Source organism: Falco punctatus (genome assembly GCF_963210335.1).
Source record: "Falco punctatus genome assembly, chromosome: 2".
Taxonomy (NCBI): domain Eukaryota; kingdom Metazoa; phylum Chordata; class Aves; order Falconiformes; family Falconidae; genus Falco; species Falco punctatus.
In genome coordinates this window covers 15,089,181-15,104,844 of record NC_137581.1, presented here as the reverse complement: position 1 = coordinate 15,104,844, position 15,664 = coordinate 15,089,181, and the positions used below count along the sequence as shown (strand labels likewise).

The 15,664-nt window shown below is 36.5% G+C and overlaps 1 protein-coding gene across 2 annotated transcripts in view; it reads right to left on the bottom strand.

Moving 5' to 3' along the window:
- ARHGAP42 (Rho GTPase activating protein 42) overlaps positions 1 to 15,664 on the bottom strand; it is a 215,959-nt gene that overhangs the window by 14,431 nt on the left and 185,864 nt on the right. For both annotated transcript variants that reach the window (XM_080376482.1, XM_080376483.1), the window contains 7 exons: positions 15,007 to 15,081; positions 14,266 to 14,350; positions 12,932 to 12,990; positions 12,010 to 12,115; positions 7,117 to 7,276; positions 4,328 to 4,472; positions 1,106 to 1,486 (listed from right to left, as the gene is read on the bottom strand). In XM_080376482.1, coding sequence (XP_080232608.1) covers positions 1,106 to 1,486; positions 4,328 to 4,472; positions 7,117 to 7,276; positions 12,010 to 12,115; positions 12,932 to 12,990; positions 14,266 to 14,350; positions 15,007 to 15,081 — 1,011 coding nt within the window. The remainder of the gene's footprint in view (positions 1 to 1,105; positions 1,487 to 4,327; positions 4,473 to 7,116; positions 7,277 to 12,009; positions 12,116 to 12,931; positions 12,991 to 14,265; positions 14,351 to 15,006; positions 15,082 to 15,664) is intronic.

The following is a 15,664-nucleotide window of genomic DNA, read 5'->3' as shown; positions in this document are numbered from 1 at the left end:
AGCAGTATACTACATGGAATTGTTGGAAGAGACTCAGGAAGTCATCTAGTCCACATTCCTGCTCAAGACAGCTTCCACTATGAAATCAGACCACACTAATCTGTAAGAATTAATATTTCAGTACCCACAGAGGCTTCATACAGTTTAAAAAAAATACTTAGGAATTAATGATCATGATTTGCCTAAAAATTACTACTGTAACTTGATAAAACAAATCTATAGCTGCACAGACTGTATTGCACACAAAGAAGTCCTTTTAATGAATACAAGGGATGGCCACATGTGTCTTTTAAGCTGACCTATCTGTGGACTGCTGCCTTTTTTGCATATACATTATTTTTGTGTATATATACAGGATCCTATACAAGATCTTTGAAGCAGCATTCTTCTTTGACTGAACAGGAAGACTGGCGTCCTAACTTACGCACTGGAATTGGATTCCTGAAGTTGGGATTGCAAACTTGTGTTTGTTCTTGCACATCATGTCCATATACAGGGCAATTCATCCATAATCTTGCATTCAAGTTAATCTGCTTGCGGTACTGGGTAACAACCCATGCAAGTAGGGCTGAATGAAGCAGTCATTCCATCAGCAGGGTTTCAGACAAACATTTCATGCCAGGGATTATCTTTTTATTCCATCTGTCCAGTCCTACCTCAACTAAAGGCATTGACAGCAAAAACCATAGCTTTAAAAAAAACCCAAAACCCATAAAACAAACCACCTTTCCTTCAGTCTCCTACTTCAGCCAATTAGACATGTTAAGCCTAGTGCTTTTAAAATTTAAATGCTAGCTTTGATCAGTATCAATCACATCGCAAGGATTCATTCCTTTGGCACAGTGATAAACAATAGCTACCAACTTTTCTTATAAAACAACACCTTGCAAGTCAGTGGTCTAGATAAGACATAGCAGGATAGATTGCACTTTAAATTCTGAGAAACACTGGTATCTTTTAAGCTGTGTGAGCTGTATAGGTAAGAAACAATCAGACAGTTTGAAAACAAAAAAGATTAATGATTATCATTAGCTTTCAGACGCAGCTCTTGCTCTCTGATCCGTCACAGTAAACCACTGATGTCCCAAAAGCCCTTGGAAATTACCTTCAGCTGAAGGAATTGATCTAAGGGAAGATGCTGAAGACCTTTTCAGCCCGGACAGGCTGTAAGAACTCTTTTTGGTCAGGTCTGTTGGTGGAGAGGCATTCTCTGGTCCAGTGACAGAAGCCACACTTTGGCAGTCTGACTCCACATCTGTTTTGGTTGCATCCTCCTTTGATGAGGATTCTGGACTTGTAGTCCAGAGGCCTGAACTCTTCTGGCCATTAGAAGAAGGGGGAGAGGCAATCCATGGAATCCCTCCTGATTTCTCCCTGGGCTGTGAAGGTGCACATTTGGTGGTGCTGTTCTGCTCAGAGGAGTGAGAAGAGAGAGATTCAATGCTGCCCATGGGAGTGCTGTCTGGGCTACTGCTGTATGAGTCACCTAGGGAGGAGTGAGGGGAGGGGGGAGAGAGAGAGGGGGGGAAAATTTACATTTTCTAATCATGTGCATTTCTCTCATGCCACCTATAGCCCTTTGCACCTTACTGGTCATCAAATTCATTAATCTGTGGTTTCAGAGGCAATGATTCTTAAGACAAAATATCTATTTAGTTACTCCATGTTTCATGCATATTCCTATTTTTAACCTGGAAGAGATGCCTTTTGTGGCTATTTCTTTAGAACTGATGAATGTAATGGGCTACAGGCTAAACTGTTTCACACAGAAGTTTGCATTTTAAAAGAACTGCCTGCAATCCAAGTAATCCTTAGAAAATACAACAGTTAGGCATTGCAGTATCTTTGTGGTGAATATCTTGCTGGATTTCCATAATAAGGCAAATGTTGTGGTTGCCACACCTGTTCATAAATGCGTGACTTTATTGCCGACAGGCACAAGAATTAAGTTTTACTTCTGTTACCAAGCTGCTGAGAATCTTTGCAGTCTCTGTAAGGCTAAGTCTGTCTACAGATATCCTATTTCCTGAGTCATCATAGCTTTCATGAAATCTATCCTGCAGAAGGACAACTACTCATTCCTTTATTTACAACTTGAATGTTGAACATTTGATGAATTTCTTTTATTAGACTGATATTAGAGAAATTTACCTACTTACACAAAAATCTTTGTACTGATGTTTCCAATAATCTTTTGCAACAAAAAGTAGGAATATCCTAAAGAAATCTGCTGATGATATAAAGGTAGGAACACTCACAGAACTGAGGAAGGACTGGCCTATAAAACAGTGAAGGCTGGATTATTTTAAGACTGGATTCAGTCTACTGAGTCATACATTAGTTTCTAATAGGATTTTTTTTTCCTAAAAGCTAGGAGATAAATTCACAAATTTGACAAGAAGCAGAGAATGTATATTCTTCAACCACACAGTAGTTATACCAATATGATGCAGCTGCTTTTGCCTCCAAATGTTTCAATAACCTTGGCAACAAGTGACCATAACTACACAGAATACTACAGATAAGGTCACAAATACCAGTGCCTTGCATAGTGAGTGGATCTGACAGCAGTGTGGAACAGAAGTGTAATATTCTGTCCACTTCTGGCCAGAATTCTGGTATTCCAGATTAGATTGTCCCTCATCCTGCCCCTCTACAGACCATTAGTCTCTTTGAAATTGCAAGGTTGGCCGAAGCCTAAATTTGTCAGGTGCATTTTCTATAATTTTCTATCATTCCCTGCCATTTGAAACTTGTATGCCATTTTCTCATGCCATATGGAATCCCTTAATTTCCCGCAATATAGTTAAGCGTCTGTGCTTCATCTAAATGATGACTTAAAACCACCTAGTACTTCAGAAATTACTATTGCCAGAAGCCAAGGCTCCCTCTTGCCTGTCTCCAGCTACACCTAGACATATTTGTCAAGGAGAATACCTCTGCTTCTGCCTCAGCCTTCCAGGCACAAGCGAGATCTTAACTGGAACTTGTGTAGACAAGTGCTGAGCTTGAGCTAACAAGCAAAGCACAAGTGAAGAGCTCTTGGGTCAGACCTACTTCCAAGCGAGTCAACAGGATAATATGTGTCTGAATGAAGCATAAACTTGCACATGCTCTGCAAAATACTTGCACAGGAATTACTTTTATTTTTTTAATGTTGGCATTCAGTCATTGCAGCTGCACAGTGAAAAACAGTTGAAACTTGCCTAGTTTGTCCTCTGGTGAATGTAACTGGTGGTTCCTCTGCAACTTCTTACTCAGCATCCCATGCCATTCACACTGGCAATTGATGTGTGGGCAGCTATTGCTCTCATTTTGTATTTAAACCCTCACTGGCAGGAATTATGTAATATAAAGCTATAGAAAATGCAGCACCTGTGCAAGAGTATATTGAGGATACATTTCCTAACATTACAGACTTAAGTCTTAAGAATTCTTAAGAATTACTACAGATCCTCAAGAACAGAAGCACCTTAAATGTGGATTAATTCACTGTACCAGTTTCATGTAAATCTCCTTGAAGAACCAAGGGACACAGAAGTTCTTTTGGAAGTCTGTTGCAGTAGTGGAACTGTTAACAACCTATTCTTTGCTAAAGTTTCAATACTTACTGCTACAGCCAGTTAGTAAAAAAGTGATGGCCCACTAGATGAAAATTAATTAAGTGAAACTTATGAATAGTCACATCTATGTAAAAATGAATAAGCATTCTAAGCAGCAATTAAGTATAAACATAACTCCCTGCTGTTAAACAGCAAGCTATAAGTATACTGTTTCTCCCAAAAACATTAGTTTTTTTCCATTTCAGAAAAATTAACAAAGTTTCAGTGGTTTTGGCAACCTAGGCAATGGCTGACTTTGAACCAATGACCACAGTCCCATGCATGTGAAAAAAGTCAAGTAACTGTTTTGATCTTCTGACTCTGACTGAATTGCATTCATTACAGGAGGAGAGGAAATAATGTATTTACATTTTCCCAAACTTACTAATCATCTTAAAAGCAAATGAGATGAACTTCAAATAATGAACTTCTCAGTTTCAAAGCAGACTACATTTAGATTAGAATATAAAGTCTACTCTAAGTGATTTTTGAGCACTGTATGCAATACAAGACTTGCCTAAAACCAAACATCCTTCCTCATCTAGAGAAGCAAGTAATGCAGTCATTCAACAGTGTGTCTGTGACTCACAGGGGTTAAAAAGCTGATGAAACAACATCTGCTATGTTTATAGTTATTGGAGCATAATACCTGTTGGATATTATCCAGGGAAGTTAAAAAACAAGACATACAAAGGAAAACAAGCAGTCAACAAGGACAAACTTACTGTCAGGATCGGCTAGACAGGGTGTATATCTTCCTTTGGGTTTACGTGAACCTGTGGAGAGACAAATTGCTCTTGTTCTTCTTGAACCTGATCTGGACTGAGGTTGGGGAAGAGGAATATTGGGGTCTGGTGCAGTGTGAAATATCTGCATGGTTAAAAAAGAAAAGGGGAAAAATGCATAAACAATAGAGGTACTCTTACACTTCCATTATTAATGCATTTGTTTTCCTCACCACTGTGTCCAAAATTAATCCTGTAATAGTCCCACACATTTCAGAAGAGTAAATTCACAGAATATAAACTTTCCTCTGATCTCATTTTACAATCCAAGAACCACAATACTGAGCTCTACTTAAAATTTATACTAATTATAATATTTGTTTAAATATTTTTATTTTTTAGCCCTTGTTAAAAAGTGCTTAACAGTCTAAACTGTAAAACCTACAATAGGTGCTTACTACCAACTCCTGCCCAGAAAGTAATACATTTTTTTAGATATTAGGAAAAGATTGATATTTTTCTGTGTTCCTGTGAAAGCTTTTGTAGGTCATAGAAATGTGTCACAGTTGTAACTTACTACAGTCCAGTTTATATTTCAGAAAACCACTTTACTTTGCCAAAAAGGTCAAGTTTGATGAGGAACATCTTTCTGTTTGGAGCATCTGCTGGTTTTTCTCTTTTACATACCACTGCTACCATTGGTCAATTTTGCACTTCATTGATGCAGAAAAGCCTCATATTTTTATGGGTGACTACTGCAATCTGACATAGCTACACACGAGGCTTTAAATAGCACTTTGCTGATAAGTTTGGCCAGAATACCAGCAAGCAAAATGTAGAAGGTCCAGTGATTTGGTTGACTCTCATTTGTATTGCCTGTTCTGCAATATCCAGGACACAGGCAGCAGAGATCTTGAAAGACCCTAAAAATCTTCCTGGTTACTTCTAGCAAAAATGATCATTGCCTTGGAGGATGATCAAAGCAAAAAATATAATCAAAAGATTTGCAGGTTTTAGTACCAGATCTTCTTTCTCACTTATTCCTCCAGGGCAGACTGTAAACTCTGAGTATCGCTTAACAGCATTCTGTGGAAGGAAGTGGAATTAGTTCTGTGGAATGGAGAAGAGGTTTTACAGAGAAAGGTTGCTTGAATAAGCTACTAAAAGAATCAGAAACATACAGTCTCCCTAAGGCCAAGTGCTGTAGGTTAAATAGCATGCAATGCCAAAATTTGTCTGTGCAAGGATTTCTGGACCCTCTATCAACAGGGCACTCCCAGGAGAGGATGAAGTGAACAACGAAAAGATCCCTCTGTGCCATTCACAGAAGTGGAAGAAAGCAAATATACTTCCACAGCAGTAAATATTTCAATGGACATCTTGAGATGCTCATGAAGTACATTAAAACTGTATTTGGCATTAGTGAGCAGCACACCAATACAAAACCATGTCTGTAGACAGAGAAATACAGCAAGGGTGATGTTGGTTGTGCAGCCACCATCTTTGTATTGAATGAACTTGTAATTTTCTGGAGGGTAAAGTCAGTTACAGTTTTGGAGTTACAGCCAAGGAGGCTATCAATATCGTACCAGTTTTGAGGAGTCCCTGTGAAATGTAACTGATGATACCAAGCAGTACTGTCAGTAATTACTGACCAACCAGTGGAGGGGATCCTGTATTGACAAGACACTGCCCCTTAGCTGAGTAATGTGAAATGGAAAAAATCCAAAGTTTTTTCACTTTGTTTTGTTAGTTATCAGAGGTGGTGATACATATCAGCAAAAGATCCCCAAAATATAATTTCTTTCCATCAAGTAAAGAAGGTCTTGACTGTTCTGCTGAGTTCTCAAATCAAATAGTTTAAAATAAAACAAAATCTGAGGAGGCTTTTCAGTGAGGCTGATAACTGCAGTGGTAGCGACTGAAAGTAAATGTTTGAGATTTCCTGGATTTTCCTTCTCAAGCTCTGAAACAGTTCTTATTCAATGTTCCAGGAAAGAGTTTGGGATGGACCTTTGCTGTCACTGGCCTCTTTGGGGAAAACAAATTAAATCAGGCAATCACAGACATGCCTTTCTTCAAAGCAAAAGAGTACCTACAGAATTTTGCACATTCCAGATCATTCAAGAACTTTTAAATCACAAAGACATGATGGGCTTAAAACCTGTAACTAGGAATAAAACCTTATGTAAGATACATTATTTTTTCCTTTTGCTTTTTTACTTTTAATCTAGTATCTACAAAAGGAAAAAATGACACACAGCAGAGAAATAGGGGATTCTGCTGGGGATCCACATAGATGCTGCTTGTGAAAAGAGGAACTGAAGGATGGCTGAGGTTTCATGATGTTAGATCTCCATTATGCAGCTGGCGTATCCCCGAAGAACGGCAATGGTCAGAAAGACTCTGACCTGATGCACTCAGGGGAGAATCCATGCATTCACCCAGAGTGATCCTTCATACACTGCTAGCAGGGAAGAGATGGAGCAAAGTTATGACCTTCTCATTCTGTTTCTAGATGTAAGAAGGACACAGCGATCTTCAGAAGGCAACTGAAGATTCAGAGAAACTCCTTCAAAACATGGGAGATGATGCCTTGGATCTGTACTTGCACTGCCACAAAAAAAATGGCTAGGAATACAGATCCATAGCATGGGGTGGTAAGAAGGTATTCTATCAATGACCTTCTAAAAATGCTGGATTTCTTACTCTTAAGAACATAATGATGGTAATAAAAATGAGATCTTAGTTTCACTTCATCACAAAACAGTCAGATAATGTATTTCTACCTTTTCATAATGCTCTATCAGAATTTCAACGACGATATTCTGAAACTTAATGTTCATCATAGCAGCCACGGTTTCTTCTTGGGCTCTCATCAGAGTTGGTCCAAAGATAACACCAAGGTTGGATACAGTCATTAGATTTTGCTGACTGTGTAATGATACCCTTTAAATGAACACAAAAAATCCGCAATTAAATTGGTGTGCTAAACTACAATTCCAACAGGCAAAAACCTGTTAAGACTACTTCTTTAAGAAGATCCCAAGTTCACATCTCCCCTTTAAAAACATTTTAAAAACTTTCACTTTTACTAGAGTCAAAATACAGTGTAGTACAACTACTGTATTTCCATTAAGGCTCCCATCCTGCAATAACAGCACGTCTTCCTAAAGGAAATATTGACATTCCTGACATAATTGACAGGGAATAGCAACGATTTTTGAAGGTCTCCACAGAGAGATCCAGACCATCTGAAGTTTAGGAATCTTAGGTTAGGCACCTATCTCTCTCCAATGATTATACAGGAACTCAAATACTTGTTGTTGGATTGGCTGAAAATACTATGTGATAATGGAGGTCAACCATATACCTTAGCTTTCATGTAGAGGAAAGAAGCTTAGTTACTGAAAACACTTAAATTGCAATAGGATCTCTTTGTTAATATGTTGAAAACATGGGATCAATGGGGCCAGTAAAATCATTGTTTCTGTGGTATAGATAACACTAGATAATCATAATGACATCTGGCTTTACAATATATTAACCTTTTATGTCTGTATATTCTGTTATTGCTTACTGTACATTTTCTGTCTTTTCTCTTCTTAAAGCCAAATTCAGAAACTTAGTTGTCCCAATAACGTATCAGATAGTAAAATGAAAACTATCAATCAGTAATCCTCAATGCCCCTTTTCGCTCCTTACAAATAAGATTTTCCAAGTAAAAACTGTTTCACTATAAATCCTTTGAAATAACTGCCAGCGATTCCCCAGTCACAGCTGCCCTATTGCCTCATATCTGAGAAACATCATGCCAAGTAAAGATTTTATAATTACTTTAATGGTTGATTTTACTGAATCTGCTACCAAATAGAATCAGTTATCGAGGCACTTGTTCACATTTTCCTCTTCCTTCTCACTGCTATCTGCTACCATTTTCAAACTGAGCCATTTCTTATATAACTAAAATAATTCTCGTAACCCTTTTTTTTTTTTCTTTTAAGAATTAAGAAACAGTAAAATCTATAAAATACTAGAAGACTAGGTTCTAGGAGTGAATTTTATCTTCTGGTTTTCTCTGACAGCCTTTATTAATCAGGTTTACAGAGACATCTGCTACATTTTCCTTCCAATAATACTCTCACATAGCTTGATTTGTTCTTAAAATGTTATGCAAACATCAGTAAAATGACCTATCTGATGTCAGTTTGGTAGCAAATAAGACAAATACTATCCCCTTAACAAAGATTAAAAAGGCAGTGATAAAAAGATTTTCCCTAGGCTACTGGGGGATTTTGTTAGGATCAGGATCAAACCCATGCCAGGACTTACACATTACCCTTTCTCTCAGTCTCACTGTTGAGTAGGTACTAATAATACACAGAATGAGTAGAATAGTAGAATTATCTTGGTATAGAGGCGAGATAGACTGTACAATTACTTCTATAATGAAAACTCCCCTCGTATTTGAAAGAGGAGTGTTTTCACATCCCATTCACATTGAGAAGCAGGAGAAATATGGGAAAGGGGTTTGTATTGGTGACAACATGATTATAAACTGCAGGAAAATAAATGCCAATCTTCTTATATGTTTCCTATGTTGCTTCATTAAGTTATGCCAATAAAACTTCCCAAAATTTTACTTCAGATGCACTGGCTGAGATAGTTATTTGGAAGCCGTATCATCAAAACTACTACCTTGTTAAAGCACATTTTTAGCCAATTATCTTGATCTAATTTTCTTTTACAGATCTTATGTTTGGCTTAGGTCATTAAAGGGTGTTTGGGAAGTTCACTAGTATTTTAATTAAAATGGAATTTTGAATTACTCAGTTTTAGGTTTGTTAGAAAAACCTAAAAACACCCAGCAAACCCTTTCTATGTTACCCTGCTTTATGCTGCACAGTAACTGTTAAGGTTTCTTACACAAACATTATAGTCTTGCAGTGTGAGAGAGAAAGTAGTGCCTGTGTTTGGGTTTCCTTGGTTACAAATTTGGTAGCTTGGTTAATAAAAGGAATGGTGAATTTAATAACATTGTTACCAGAAAGGACTTTCTACAAAGTGTTTCAAAGGCTCAGTTTCTTCCAGAAGAGAAAAAAGCCCATGCCCGTAAATGGATCATTTTGATTAGGTAATTTCCCCTGACCTAGTCCTACTGTTGCTGGGCTACTGAATAGATACAAGCCAAAGTAATGATGCATTTCAGGCAGCTGTACGACGTTCATTAAGGTGCAGTTGCTTTCTCCTCACAATCTCTTTCTTTGATCTATCACCAGTAAATTTTTGATACTGCCGGATTGTAGACTCCTGACTATCTACTTTAGAAAAGTGTGGTGTTATTAAAGCATACCAAAGAATGATTTATGCTTTAAAATGGACAAGTATTTTGACTAGGAAGGTTTAAAAACAAAAAAAAAAGAAATTAGTTACCTATGTGAAAATAACATCAAACTTCCAATGTTTGTCTAGCTGCTCCCTGAATATATACTCACGCAGTATCACCTCTCTGCAGGGAGCTTTTCAGGATTTCCTAGTTTGGTTTGGTTTTAGTGTGATCTACACCCCACAACATCTAGATCATATTGAATTTTGCACAGTGACACAAAAGTCAGCATAGGCAGAGTTGTAAGACCTTAAGGCCTAAACCAAGAAAAAATAATCTTACCCTTATTTTATAACCCATAGTTACAGGTACAGTATTTTCACCTAGACACAAAAGCATACATAAGGAACTGAATGGCTATAAGAAATATAGGGAAAGGATGTACTTTTTAAAACTGGATTTTAAACAAAAGATTAAAGAAACAGGAGGCTATGTGTTTTTTTCATATTTTCCCATTTTCATAAAATTAGGCACTTTATCTGCCATTTGTTTCTTGAAAAAATCTCCACACAAGTGGTAGGAAAAAGTTGAGGAAGGAATATAACTAATACACTCAAGAGATCAATTTTGAATTCAGTCTCATTAGAACTGCTAGCATAAAGAACCGCTGGAAATTATATGACAGCTTAGAAGGGGTGAATTGAATGCTGGAAAGAAAAGAACTGAAAGCATTCAGTATCGAATGGTAAGACTACATTCATCAGAAATGAGAATTACATCAAAGATGAGATAGGCAAGAGTTAAAGAGAACAATTAAAGAAGGAAATACTGCAGGCATGCTTTTCTTCGAAAATGCACCTGAGGTCACACTGAAAATAAGGAAGCCAGGAAAAGAGGTCAAGAAAGAAACACTTGCCTAAAAGTAATTCTGCCTACAAATAAGTCAGTTCCTAAGCATATATATTTCTAATTTGGGGGCTTCCAGATGAACAGCTTTTACAAAATCATTAAACCCTCATTAAATGTTTAACTTTTTAGAGGATTAGAAAGCAGTAGATATTATCTTCGTTAGCTAATCAAACAACTCTGTGAGCAAGGAAACTTATGAAACTTACTTTCATCTGGTTCTCTGGGTTACCCCATGTATAATGAGATGCAGGGTCTGCCTAATCAGTTTTTGCAATGGAAACATTCACAGCAGCTTGCTATCATGTTAGTTCTCCAGGGGCTGATGATATAAAGGGCTAAATAATTTCCTATCAAATAAATTTTCAAAGTTCTCACATATATAAGAGGAAGCAAAATTGTATTAGGCTCCACTGTAGACAGCTTACTGCAGGCTGTGGCTCAAGCTGTGATCAAAGAAGTGCAATAGCTGGGACATAATGAACAAAATTAAAACAATATGGACCCCTCTCTTACATCTTCTACATGTATTGGTCATGTAGGCCTTATCTGAACACTGCTGTTTCAGTATTCACATTTCCAGATCACTGATAAAAGTACTAAAAAGTATACAGCATCCTAAATCTGAAAGTATAATACATATTAAAAAGTATTTGGCAAATACCTGTATAAATTGACCAAAATTTTAGTAAAACTTACATGAATAATGTTTCATGAAGAAATAGGATAAATTATAATGTAATAATGGTATGTAATCATAGCTAGTGATATGGAGACATAAGAAAGAGAGAGACATAAAAACTTGTCCTTTTTGTCTCACAGCACATGCTAAGTATAATTTAGTGAAGACAAAAGGTCATCAGTTCAAAGAAATGCAAACTCTTTTCCATCTGACGATTAATACTCAGAGAAGCTGATGAAACAAGAGAGAATGAACAGTGGGTTTAGACATTTATATAGATATAAAAAATATCAATAATAATGCTTCAAACTTGTGTCAAATGATACTACACTTCAGAGCTGTTAAGAGAAAAATAAGATCAAACATGGCCAAGGATTATCACATTAGTCTAGTCTCCATTTCTGAAACACTGTGGGACCTCGAGTCCGATTCAAACCAGCATTTTCTATTGACCTTAGCATAGGTTTAGATGTTTCTTAAATTTAATTAGTGACAATTCCTGTAGTAACTAGCAATGCGAACAAAAACACTGAGTGGGTTTATTTTATAAATGTAGTTGGTCATTTTGGTGACTGTTTATGGTGTTTTTATCTTGTTTCTACAGTGAGTATTCTTCAGCTACGTCGAGAACAGCATTTTAGAAATAAAATGTAATTTCAAGTGGCATGGTTTCAACACAGAGAATGGAGTAAGCAACACTGACAAATTTAAAGCAGAAATGATCGCATCTTACAATCGTGCCAAAGAGAAAAAAAAATTAATAATTACTTGACCAAGTGCTTGATAAGGATGTCCAGCATCTCTCTGTTCTTCTCTGGTAACTTATGCACAAGCGCATGCACTGCCTCAACTCTGTAGTTCTGATCATCTGACTCTATTAAACAGAAAACAAATATTCTTGGTAAATTAGACACATGCTAAGATGCAACTACAAATGATACCAATGCCTGTATGCTAATATACACATGCATTAGAAGAAGCCAAACACAATTAGCCTTTAAAACAATGAGGACAATTTGATTATATTTATTACAACATTCTGAAATCTGTTTCTCAAGTAAGTCACCAAAAGCAGTTACCACCAATTCTGGAACCAACAAAATTAGGGCAATGTTGACCTGATGTGCCACTTCAGTGAAATCCAAGATTTTACTCTTTGGTATTTAAAATATCTAAAACTCTTGAATGTCTTTTATTCTTACCAAGGCAAGAGGAAATGGGAAATAACTTTAAATTCTAAACTGAAGTTGTTAGAAAAGCAATCTTACTATCTCTGTATCTAATTACTCCATTTGTGAAAAGGAGGTAATTATCATCCCCCTCCAATTTTTCAAGGCAAGCTGGGAAAATAAAGGTCCCTGGATGAGACTGATGAATGCCATAAAAGAATTATCAGCCTGTATAAAACAAACATACATATAAATCAAGGTTCAAAATTTCTTGCAGAAGGCAGTCACACAGCACCTCTAAAAAGATCAGAATGAACCACTGCACAGCTTTATCTAGTGTGACTTCTCTGTTTTGAAGGATTTCATGTGGCACTGTGCTGTCACATACAGTGACATGGAAGAACTCGGATCTATGGCTGGATCACTGAATAACAGACCAAGGAGAAAAGTAAGGATTCTAACCCTTGCTCTCCTCAGTTACAAACAATATTGCTTTCATGAAAGTGTATTACTTTACTTACTAACAGCAACAATGAAATCTTTGTGCAGCTTGAAAGTCATCAGCGGTTCTGAAAGACACCTGGTTGTAAAAAAATATTAAAAGGAAATTAAAAAAACAAACAAACAAACACCATTGCTCAAAGTTTTTTAAGTTTTATGGGTGTGATTATGCTAGCCCTCAACAGCTGCACAATGTGTATTGGTATGTTTTAGGAAACCCAATTCAGTGATGACTGATTACAAGTAGCATACAACTCAGTCATGTACATAGTCTGGAAATCTCTGAGCTGAATCTGGTGCCACCATATAAATGAGTAAGAGAAATGTTACTGGCACTGACGTCAGCACAGAGACTCACTGTTTTCTGACTTCCACACCGCAGAACATGAATAAATACAGCTGCAGAACATGGTACAGTGGGCTGCAGAAGCAATCTTTTGCCCAAGCAAGGCCAAAACATGATGAAATTTGGGACTGAAATTCTGATCTGAGAGATCTTGGAAAAGTCATCCTTTGAAAGGCAGGCTGGGAATTGCCTCATAGACAAACACACAGCTACTGCTAGCTCACATTCTAATTTCACACACACACAGTATCTACAACGATTTGTGCTTGTGAAGATGTATTATAAATTTCTTCAACCTAAGCCAGTCTTTTCAATGAAGCATACATGATCATTCCACTTTAAATCCTAGGTGTATTTTCCAGAGTGAATAGGGATTTCTGACACTGCCCTTTGTTAGGTGACCAGTTTAGGAAATGTAGATTTTTAGAAGGCATAGAACACCCACCATCTGGATTTGATGCTTTTTAGTATGTTTCTTTTGAATGTTATATATTGAGACCCAAAAAAGAGTTACCTTAAAAGTCCCATAATTCTTGAAAATTCTGTCTGTTATTAGCAAAAATTTTAAAATAAATGGTAGTGTGGGAAGAATATTGTGTTGGTGAAGACACAAACAGCATAGGATAGAAACCTAAACTTTTGCAGAGATTTTTATTCTGCTCCAACAATGATGCCATGAAACCTCACAGTATGTAGCTTAAGGGATTCAGAAAAGAAAGACTAAGCACAACATGCTTTGTGGTTAATGTAAAAAAAATTAAATAAAAAAATGTAAATAATTAAATGCTGCCAAATTTAGGTCTATATAATGCATGACTATCTTAATAAGGCAGAAGTGCGTTACAAATTTTAGATTTATTATTATACATAATCACAGGAACATTAGGCAAAATAATATACTCCATTATTACCATGTTAATGGATACATGAAATGTAATATGATATTAATCAGCAAAAGGTTAGTAGACCAGAAAAGGAGTACTGAGATTTGTGTAGCATCATACTTACCTGAGGTAGTTTTTTAGTCCGCTTGTTATTGTTTTATTGTCCCAAAGTTCCATATCAATATCCATATCAGGAGGAGATTTAGGGGCTGGTAGAAAATTGAATTACGATTGTGTTATAGTACTAGCTAGTAAAGCTGCAAACCAGAAGCTAACAGATCAGTCATTTAGCTCACGTGATCACTTATTAGCCAGATTAACTACCAATCTGAACAATCTGAATCTTTTAATTTCTGCCATAGTCTTAATAAAAATAAATGTAGCACTGATATTTAGTACCTTTAAACATTAGCTATATGCACTGTATAAAAGTGTAAAGTAAGCCCAAGCCAACAACAAATGTATTTGGCTTAGACATTCAAACACAGGCACTGGAGTGCCAAATTAGCAAGTGAAAGACTAGAACAACTGTCTATAAACTGAGTTATGCTGTGTTACAGAACTAAGATTTGGAACACTTCTGAAATACGCCAAATGGATACCAATAAATACAACCTGGAAGCTAAAAGAAGAAATGCATTTTATTACTAATTTGCTCATGTTTATCAATGATTACATGTAGAAATTGAATCCTAATGCACATAAGAAACTAGTGAGATGGATCACTCATTTTACGACTGTACACTCGAAGTGCACATACAAAATTGTAACTAGTATGACATATTTTTCTGAGCACAGGAGTTAAGGCGAAAGGGACCACAGCACATGCACTGCACACTGACATAGGTTTACTTCAGATACTTACAAAATATAGTATTCATCAGCTTTTGCACCTTGGAGTTCACACCACCTATTCTGTACAGCCCCAGGATTGTAATACCTACATTGGGGAAAACAAGCACAATGAAAATATGGTTATTTCAATATATGCTGATGCATCCTTGCTGTATGTTTTCAAAACATCTGAATGTATTTATGGAAAATTGTACAATTACATTCCTGAACTACCTTCTGGGATATCAATGAATGCATTCCATTAACAGGGCCCTTTTGCATAGAAATGACCCATACTAGCAAACAAGGAGATGGCTGGGAAAATGAAAAATAAGACCCAAAAGCAATCTTAAAACACATTACATGTCAATAAGTTTTATCTTACCTAGACTTCAGTGGAATTATTATGCATCTATATTTGTTTAGACCATCATCCCTTATAATTAATATTTGATCGATGTTTATAGCAGGAATGATTGGACTCCATAGACACATGTACTGTACACTGTTGCAACACTGCTGTTGAGAATTTCTATGTTATGCATGGATGCACATGCAAAATAGAGACAAGTCAAGTCCCAATTTACCCATAAGTTTCCATTGCTGTTTTTTTTTTTTTTTACAGCACAGATACTAATAACGAATAACGTTTAAAGTGTGACATTCACAACACAGTATTTCAGTATTCC